The sequence below is a fragment of the Sapajus apella genome, unplaced genomic scaffold (genome assembly GCF_009761245.1).
Source record: "Sapajus apella isolate SASKATOON/1434 unplaced genomic scaffold, GSC_monkey_1.0 scaffold68, whole genome shotgun sequence".
NCBI lineage: Eukaryota > Metazoa > Chordata > Mammalia > Primates > Cebidae > Sapajus > Sapajus apella.
This window is the reverse complement of record NW_022437008.1, coordinates 1,994,931-2,005,172: the sequence shown is the minus strand read 5'-3', so window position 1 is coordinate 2,005,172 and position 10,242 is coordinate 1,994,931. Positions and strand designations below refer to the sequence as shown.

Sequence of the window (10,242 nt, the reverse complement as noted above, 5' to 3'; positions counted from 1 at the left end):
TTTTTTTTTTTTTTTTTTTTTTTGAGACAGAGCCTCACTCTGTTACCCAGGCTGGAGTGTAGTGGTGCCATCTCAGCTCAGTGCAACCTCTGCCTCCCGGGTTCAAGTGATTCTCCTGCCTCAGTCTCCTGAGTAGCTGGGATTATAGGTGCCCACCACCACGCCTGGCTAATTTTTGTATTTTTAGTAGAGATAAGGTTTCACTATGTTGGCCAGGCTGGTCTCAAACTCCTGACCTCAGGTGATCTACCCTCCTCAGCCTCCCAAAGTGCTGGGATTACAGGTGTGAGTCACCATGCCAGCCAGGAGTCATGGTTCTATGGCACACAGGTAGTAGCCCCATTAGACTGCCCAGACCTGAATTTTGTGGGTTGATGGATGGGATTTAGTGTTCAGTGTTTTGTCTTCTGCAGTGACTCAAAGATTGTCTTCCATGTCAGAGGCAGAGGTGAGGTCTCAGGCATTAAGAGGCTTAGAGGACTAGGTTGGAGTGTAATTGGGGCCTGCATATTGCATTTTCAGGGATCTAGCCAGGGGAATCTCCAAGGATGAATAAGAAAACAAAAGTCAATTTTGTGGTTGAGGAGGTTGCACTGGTCTCCAGTGACATCAATGTCATTGTGGATCCGTCAGCATCCTCTGGCTTAGGAACAAAGTAAGTGTTCCTGAAGTATGGCCGGAGTGGCAGGTAGGAATATCCTCCAATCCCTATTGATGGCTGGACATAGGCTCTGATCCCCAATGATGGTGGAAATAGGATTGGGAAAAACCTTAAACACTTTGGCCACCTTAAATAAATGCCTAAGAATAAAAGAAGAATTAGTCTGCAGAATCCACAAGATGGATGATATTATTAGCCAGCCAATAAATATACTAACTGAAGACTTTGCTTTGAGGTTATTTTGCATCATGATGAACCTGAGTTCCAGTGAAATTACATAATGTCAGTCAACTCCTGTTTTCTTTTTTTTTTTTTTTTTTTGAGACGGAGTTTCGCTCTTGTTACCCAGGCTGGAGTGCAATGGCGCGATCTCGGCTCACCGCAACCTCCGTCTCCTGGGTTCAGGCAATTCTCCTGCCTCAGCCTCCTGAGAAGCTGGGATTACAGGCACGTGCCACCATGCCCAGCTAATTTTTTGTATTTTTAGTAGAGACGGGGTTTCACCATGTTGACCAGGATGGTCTCGATCTCTTGACCTTGTGATCCACCCGCCTCGGCCTCCCAAAGTGCTGGGATTACAGGCTTGAGCCACCGCGCCCGGCAACTCCTGTTTTCTAAGAGAGATTTTAGAGTACTTTTTGGTAAAAGAATTCTTTTTTGAAAAATTTTTTGCAGGGAAGAGAGGATGATGGAACTTGCATTTATTCAGAACTTAAAATGCAGCCACATAATGGGCAGTGTGCTTATTTATGCTATTTCACTTAATTTGCATCAACAGTAGTCTTTAAAAGCATATAAACACTTTATTTCAGAAATATGAATTTCCTTATTCTTTTATCCATGTTGCAGGCTTGAGCCCCAGTGTATTTGCTTACTATGCTGCTTCTTTCCTGCAAAGCAGTTTTCCATCTTGAAAATACATTTAATAAATTTTTAATATGTCATTTCAGGTATCTTTGGCATTCAGGGATGTGTCCATAGACCTCTCCCAAGAGGAGTGGGAGTGCCTGGACCCTGCACAGAGGGACTTGTACAAGGATGTGATGTTCGAGAACTACAGCAACCTGGTCTCATTGGGTAAGGTATCTGCTGAAATAGTTTACAACCTGTTTTCTGGAGTATCCACTTTCTCCACTGTCAAATTTTAGAACTCTGTTTTAAGAGGCCAACTGACTCCCCCTATTTTTAAAGACATAGTTTGAGCAGTGTTGGGGTGGAAATGGGTACCTGTGTTAAGCAACTTCATCTTTCCATCCCTCAGTGGCATTCACTCCTCCCTCTGACTCTTCCTGTTATTGCTTGCTTTTCTAAATGATTTCCAGGTTTGATTTGTGTGACATTTTTAGAGAGACCAGATTTCATATAATGCGTAAACTCATAATTCCTATAGTTGCTCTGTGTTAATATCTGGCTCTCCTACAAGACAATAGCTAGTCTCAGAATTCTCTTTTTTTTTTTTTTTTTTTCTCAGCTATCAAAAGAAGCTCCATGGATTATACAATGGTGGATTGAGTTAACAATAGTTATGTAAAATTCAAGCCAACACACCCCATCCTAGAGGAGACATACTCCCCTTAACCTGCTGTGTGGTTGAAAGTTAAAGGCTGTGAATTTACATTTTCTGTTCAAGAAATATCTGAGGAAGAACCTGGAAATGTTTTAGGAAACTTAGTATATTTCTCCTAGGAAAATAGTAACAACAAAATAATACTATATACTAGGCATGTTTTTATGCCTTTGCATATATTAATTCATTTAATTCTCACAACAGCCTATGAAGTCGGTAATATCAGCCCCATTTTGCATTTGATCAAAGTGAACACACGGAGGCTAAGTAACTTTCAAAGTCACACAGCTGGTAGGTGGCAGAAGATTTGAACCCAGGCCATAGGGTTCCAGAGGTTATGCTCACAACCCCTCTCTATACTAGCTTTAGCAGCAAAGCAGACCTTTTCCCTCTCTTTCCTTGTCTCTTTAGTCCTGTAATTGTGAGTCCATGTTAACATGAACGTTCTTAGCCTTTTTCTTCTTGGCTGTGATATCAAGTACCATTTTCACCTGCAGTTTACTACAAATGTAACCAAGTATGAATTGTCAATTCAAGGTTATGGTTGTTTGGGGTTTATTTTTATTTTTTTCTACAACATGTGTCATTTCTTTTCTCATGAGCAGGATATACCATTCCTAAGCCAGATGTGATTGCTTTATTGGAGCAAGAGAAAGAGCCCTGGATAGTAATGAGGGAAGGAACAAGGAGTTGGTACACAGGTGAGTGACAGCAAATCAGGCAGGAGGGTGCTATCACAAGTTATGACCCATGAGGTCAGGGAGGAGGCACAGCACTGAGCTGTTTGGACAGCACCCTTCAAAGGCCCGAGGGCTGTGGAGAAAGGACTTATACCTGGGAAGCATTCAGATTCTCTCAACGTGAGCTACCAAAGGAACTTTAGACAGTTTGCTAAACTTCTTATTTCTCTTCTCATGTTTCTCTCCTTTTTCAAAGTGGGGCTGCTTTCTTTCTTCCCCATTGATGATCATTTTACCTGTGTTTCAGGTCTCCTTTTACATTTAGATTTATATTCATTTCTCCATTGTCCAAATTTTATTCAACAAATATTTCCCATTTACCTAACCTAAGCCAGGCACTGTGCTAGAGCCTAGGCACTATTGATAGACACTCCTATTGTCATGGAGATATTGATATTCTAGTAAGGGAAACATATTGTAAATAAGTAAACAGATAATAATCAGGTTTTGATATGTGTTGTGAAGAAAGTGAAGTAGGGTAAGGAGATAAGTGTTAGGGAGTTAGTAGGGCTAATTTAGAGAAGATCAGGAAAGACCATTTTAAGGTGATGATCTTTGAACTAGAGGCATAAAATAAGGTCTTGGGCCATGTGAATATTAAGGAAGAGCATTACAAGCAGAAAAAGCTGCAAATGCAAAGGCTCTAAGATAAAGCACCATCTGTGTTTATTCCCAAAACAGATATGCCAGCTGATGTGAACATTCTTGTACAGTTTTGTGTTCAGATGTTTTCATTTCTCTTAGTTTTCATTTTTCTTGGGAATATATGGAAGTGGAATTTTTGGGTTATAGGACAAGTGTATTAATCGTATATATTGAGGTAGAATTTATATAATACAAAATGCACTCATTTTAAGTGTCCATTTTTATAACATTTTAAAACAGTTTCATTGACATATAATTGGCATACAATAAATTGCACACATTTAAAGTATAAAATTTGCTAAGTCGCCATGTATATTGTGAAACCATTACACAGTCAAAATAATAAACATATCCATCACCTCAGAAAGAAATCCCTCCCTCATGTCCTTCTCTACCCACTGCCCAGGTAAGCACTGATCATCTGTCTGTCACTGTAACTTAGTTTTCATTTTCTAGAATTTTGTATAATGGAATTATGTGGTGATTTTTTTTCTTTCTTTTAAAAATATGGTGATTTTTTTTCAATTTAGCTTCATTCACTCAGCAAAATTATTTTGAGATTCATCCATGTTGCTCTATGTATTAGTACCTCATTTCATTGTTGAGTAGTATTTCACTGTATGGATGTACCACAATTTACTTATCCATTTACCTATAGGGATGGACATTGAGTTATTTCCAGTGTTTGGCTATTAGAGATAAAACTACTGGAAACATTCATGTAAAATTCTTTGTACAGAAAAATGCTTTCATTTATCTTGGGTAAATATCTGGGGTAGAATGGGTAGATCATATGAAAGATATATGTTTATTTTTTTAAGACACTGCCACACTGTTTTTGAAAGTGGTTATATCAGCCAGGAGCGGTGGCTCATGCCTGTAATCCCAGCACATTGGGAGGCCGAGGCAGGTAGATCACTTGAGGTCAGGAGTTCAAGACCAGCGTGGCCAACATGGTGAAACTTCGTCTTTACTAAAAATACAAAAATTAGCCAGACATAGTGGCAGGCATCTGTCATCCCAGCTACTTGGGAGGCTGAGGCAGGAGAATCACTTGAACCCTGGATGCAGAAGATGCAGTGAGCCAAGATTGTGCCACTGCATTCCAGCAGCCTGGGTGACAGAGCAAGACTCTGTCTGAAAAAAAAAAAAAAGAAAGAAAGAAAGTGGTTGTATCCTTTTACTTTCACAGCAGAAGTTTATGAAATTCCAGTTCTTACACATTCTTGTCATCACAGTAGGTGAGTGGTGGTATCACATTGTGGTTTTAATTTTCATTTTCCTAATGCCTAATAATCCTGAGCAACTTTTTATTCTTATCATCCATATATCTTCTTTGCTGAAGTATCTGTTAGTCTTCTGCCCGTTTTCTTTTTTCTTTTTTTTTTTTGAGACGGAGTCTTGCTCTGTTGCCCAGGCTGGAGTGCAGTGGTGTAACCTCGGCTCACTGTAACCTCAGCCTCCTGAGTACAAGTGATTCTCTCGCCTTAGCCTCCTGAGTAGCTGGGACCACAGGCATGTGCCACCATGCCTGGCTAATTTTTGTATTTTTGACAGAGATGGGGTTTTACCACATTGGCCAGGCTAGTCTCAAACTCCTGACCTCAGATCCACCAGCCTCAGTCACCCAAAGTGTTGGGATTACAGGCATGAGCCACTGCACCCAGCCTTCTACCCGTTTTCTAATTTAGTTGTTTGTTAGCTAATTATTAGGTTTTGATAGTCCCTTATGTATTCTGGATGTAAGTCCTTTATCAAATGTATGATTTGTAAATATCTTCTCCCATTATTGGCTTGTATTTTCATTCTCTTAACAGTGTCTTCTGAATAGCATAAGCTCTTAATTTGATTAAGTTCAATGTATCACGTTTTTCTCTTATGGACTATCCTTTCGGATCATATTTAAGAAACCTTTGCCAAATACAAAAAGTACAAAAGTTTTGTTTTCTTCTAGAAATTTTTTTTTTGAGATGGAGTCTCGCTGTGTCACCCAGGCTAGAGAGCAGTGGCGTGATCTCGGCTCACTGCAACCTCCGCCTGCTGGGTTCAAGTGATTCTTCTGCCTCAGCCTCCCGAGTAGCTGGAACTACAGGTGTGTACCACCATACCCAGCTAATTTTTGTATTTTTAGTAGAGGGGTTTCACCATATTGGCCAGGCTGGTCTCAAACTCCTGACCTCGTGATCCACCCACCTTGGCTTCCCATAGTGCTGGGATTACAGGCATGAGCCACTACGCCCAGCCTTTCTAGAAATTTTCGTTTTAGATTTTTACATTTGTATATCTACTGTACACAAACTCTTCCAGAAACTTTAAGATGATCTTCAAGTCCAACATTACCCTGACACAGAAACCAGACAAAGGCATTATAAGAAAAGGAATCTGTAAGTCAATTATTTTTTACAAACACAAATGAAAAAATTCTAGACAAAGTTTTAGCCATTTGAATCTAACAATTTATGAAAAGAATAGCAGCTGCTGGCCAATCTTGGCATTCCTTGGCTTGCAGATGCATCACTTTAGTCTCTGCCTCCATCTTCATGGCACCCTCTCTTAATCTCCCTATGCCTCGCTCTTAAAAGTACACCTGTTAGTGGATTTAGGGCCCACCTTTTTCCAAATTAGGTCCCATTCACAGGCACTGGGAGTTAGGAATATGTCTTTTCTAGGGGCCTACTACATCTGAGAATAAAGGCTTTTATTTTTCTTCTTTCTGAAGCTTGTGTTTTTCTTCTTGCCTTACTCTACTAGCCAGGACCTGCAGTGTACTTATTGACTAGCAGTAAGTTTGAGCATCTGTGAATAAGCAATGATAAAACACAACTGATGTTCACCAAATAAAATATCTCAGTATTTGAGTTGGGATAGAGACAAAGAAAAGGAACAGTGGCCACACACATGGCAACTTTAAACAGTTTTAGAGATACCTAATGTTCAAGGTAACAATAGATAATGAGAAAATGATGAAATACAAAAATGACTTTTTCATTTATACTTTTGACTGAGCAATCTTGGATATACCTTTCTTCCCTTTCATAAGGGAAGTGATCTAGGAAAGAGCATATTTAATTGCTGTACTAAGATGAGATTGGAATCAGGGAGATATATTCATAACTGTGTTTTATTTTGGGGAAATTAAGTTATTATACCTAGCTGCCTTCTCAATGACTTGTTTGTAATATTTACAGAGGTGATTTGCAGAGGTCTTACAAATAAGAAAGGGCATTTTATCAATGGTAATATGTTTGGATTTTATTCTAGGGGGAATGAGAAACTTTAAAGGGAAAAGAATTGGGTACAGATTTTCAAAATGATCTGCATCAAAGTCATTTGATGAGAAAGATTTAAAATGCACATATCCAGGACTTGCTCCTATGGATTTTGATTTTGTCTGGTTTGGAGTCTGAAGAACAGTATATGTAAGAAACTCCCCTAAATTCATCCTAAATAGGAGGACCACTGATTTACCCTAGTCTCCTATTCACCTATTTTACTCTTCTTAAAAGTCACATCGTTTCCTGAGGTATTTTGCCTTTTAAATTTCATTACAATAATTAGAGTTCTCTAAGCCAGGAGCCAGCAAACTATAGCCCATGGGCCACATAGCTCACTGCCTATTTTTGCATGGCTTTTAGGTTACAACTGGCTTTTACATTTTTTAATGGTTGAAAAAATCAAGAAGATTTTGTGTCAGGTAAACATTTTTTGAAATTCAAATTTTAGTGTTCATAAGTCAAGTGTTGTTATAACACAGCCACACTTATTCTCATCTGTGGCTGCCTTTGTGCTGTAATAGCAAAGCTAAGTAATTGTGACAGAGACCATATGCCTCCCAAGGCCTAACACCTTCACTATCTGGTCTTTTACAGAAAAAGTTTGTTGACTCCTGCTCTACACCATTTATTTCTAATGTGTGTTATTTCTGTTTATCTTTTTATTTCTACTATAAGGCACAACCCCCATCCCTGCCCTAACACAGAAAAATAGCATTATAGCATTTGTTTGCCTTTTTTTTTTTTTTTTTTTTTTTTCGATTTTTAGGACAAATTTTTTCACCAAAAATTTTATTTCCAAAAAAAAGTTTTTTACAAATTTTTTTTTTTTTTGCAGACAGGGGAAAAAAGTAAACATGGTATCCATGAGGATACCATGAGAAATGGCTTGCAGAACAAACATGAATTTGAGAGACAAGAGGGACATCAGATAGAATGCGTTAGTCAAATGATAATCCAAAAACAAATATCTCATCCTCTGTATCTGAAAATTCATGCTAGAGAGAAACCATATGAATGTAAGGAATGTAGGAAGGCCTTTAGACAACAGTCATACCTTATTCAACATCTGAGAATTCACACTGGTGAGAGACCCTATAAATGTATGGAATGTGGAAAGGCGTTTTGTCGAGTGGGAGACCTTAGAGTACATCAGACAATCCATGCTGGGGAGAGACCCTATGAATGTAAAGAATGTGGAAAGGCCTTTAGACTTCATTACCACCTTACTGAACATCAGAGAATACATTCTGGTTTGAAACCCTATGAGTGTAAGGAATGTGGAAAGGCCTTTAGTCGGGTTAGAGATCTCAGAGTACATCAGACAATTCATGCTGGGGAGAGACCTTATGAATGTAAAGAATGTGGGAAGACCTTTAGACTTCATTATCAGCTAACTGAACATCAAAGAATTCACACTGGTGAGAGGCCTTATGAATGTAAGGTTTGTGGCAAGACCTTTAGGGTACAACGACATATTAGTCAACATCAGAAAATTCATACAGGTGTCAAACCCTATAAATGTAATGAATGTGGGAAAGCCTTTAGTCATGGCTCATACCTTGTTCAACATCAGAAAATTCATAATGGTAATAAACCCTATGAATGTAAAGAATGTGGTAAGTCCTTTAGTTTTCATGCAGAACTTGCTCGACATCATAGAATTCATACTGGTGAGAAACCCTATGAATGTAAAGAATGTGGAAAAGCCTTTCGTCTTCAAACAGAACTTACTCGGCATCATAGAACTCACACTGGTGAAAAACCCTATGAATGTAAGGAATGTGGGAAGGCCTTTATTTGTGGCTATCAACTTACTTTACATCTGAGAACTCACACAGGTGAGATTCCTTATGAATGTAAGGAATGTAGGAAAACCTTCAGTAGTCGCTATCATCTTACTCAACACTACAGAATTCATACTGGTGAGAAACCCTACATATGTAATGAATGTGGAAAAGCCTTTCGTCTTCAGGCGGAACTTACCCGACATCACAGAATTCATACATGTGAGAAACCCTATAAATGTAAGGAATGTGGGAAGGCTTTTATTCGTAGCAATCAATTTATTTCACACCAGCAAATTCACACCAGCGAGAGCACCTATGCATGTACAGAATGTGGGAAGACTTTTGGTCGTCGCTATAATCTTACTCAACATTATAAAATTCATACTGGTGAGAAACCCTATATATGTAATGAATGTGGGAAAGCCTTTCGATTTCAAACAGAACTTACTCAGCATCACAGAATTCATACTGGTGAAAAACCCTATAAATGTATGGAATGTGGGAAGGCCTTTATTCGTAGCACTCATCTCACGCAACATCACAGAATTCATACTGGCGAGAAACCCTACAAATGTAAGGAATGTGGGAAGATGTTTAGTCGTCACTATCATCTTACTCAACATCACAGAGGCCATACTGGTGAGAAGCCCTACGTATGTAATGAATGTGGGAATGCTTTTATTTGCAGTTATCGACTTATATTACATCAAAGAATTCACACTGGTGAGATACCATATGAATGTAAGGAATGTGGAAAGACCTTTAGTCGCCGGTATCATCTTACTCAACATTTTAGACTTCATACTGGTGAGAAACCTTACAGCTGTAAAGAATGTGGGAATGCCTTTCGTCTTCAAGCAGAACTTACTCGACATCACATAGTTCACACGGGTGAGAAACCCTATAAATGTAAAGAATGTGGGAAGGCCTTCAGTGTTAATTCTGAACTTACTCGACATCACAGAATTCATACTGGTGAAAAACCCTATAAATGTAAAGAATGTGGAAAAGCTTTTATTCGTAGTGATCAACTTACTTTACATCAGAGAAATCATATTAGTGAGGAAGCCCTATGTGTAATGTAAAGACAATATGATGGCCTTTAGAAAATGCCTCTTACAACAGCAGAGAATTTATAAGAAATTTTCTGTTTGCTAGGGAACATGTGGGAATCTGTTTTATTTCATGCTCACAATTTATCAGAAATGGTTTAATATGTTGATTTAAAGATTTGAAAAGCTATAGCATCACTCAGTCCCTGTTAGACTTTAGAAGATTGTTACTGATGCACTGCATCCCAAACCATCAAGAACTTTTTCCCCTGCAAACCGTTCTTGAACAGTGCTTCTCTAAAATGCAATAATAATGGGCCAGGTGAAGTGGCTCACACCTGTAATCCCAGCACTTTGGAAGGACAGGAGTTTGGAACCAGCCTGGGCAACATAGTGAGACCCTGCCTCTACCAAAAAAAATTTTTTTAATTAGTCAGGTGCAGTGGCACACACCTGTAGTCCTTGCTACTCAGGAGGCTGAGACGGGAGGATCAGTTGAGCCAAGGAGTTTGAGG

General features: G+C 39.0%; 1 protein-coding gene across 4 annotated transcripts in view; it reads left to right on the top strand.

The window, feature by feature from the left end:
- ZNF546 (zinc finger protein 546) overlaps positions 1-9,945 on the top strand; it is an 18,124-nt gene extending 8,179 nt beyond the window's left edge. For 2 of the 4 annotated variants that reach the window (XR_004260089.1, XR_004260088.1), the window contains exon 3: positions 1,612-3,975. Coding sequence is in view for 1 of the 4 variants with exons in the window: in XM_032248788.1 (XP_032104679.1) it covers positions 1,612-1,738; positions 2,834-2,929; positions 3,434-3,441; positions 7,655-9,760 (2,337 nt within the window). In the remaining 3 variants the exon portion in view is untranslated. Of the gene's footprint in view, positions 1-522; positions 656-1,611; positions 3,976-7,654 lie in introns of those variants that run through there. The other 2 variants (XM_032248788.1, XR_004260087.1) reach the window with 2 other exon arrangements.
- The last annotated feature ends 297 nt before the right edge of the window (positions 9,946-10,242 follow it).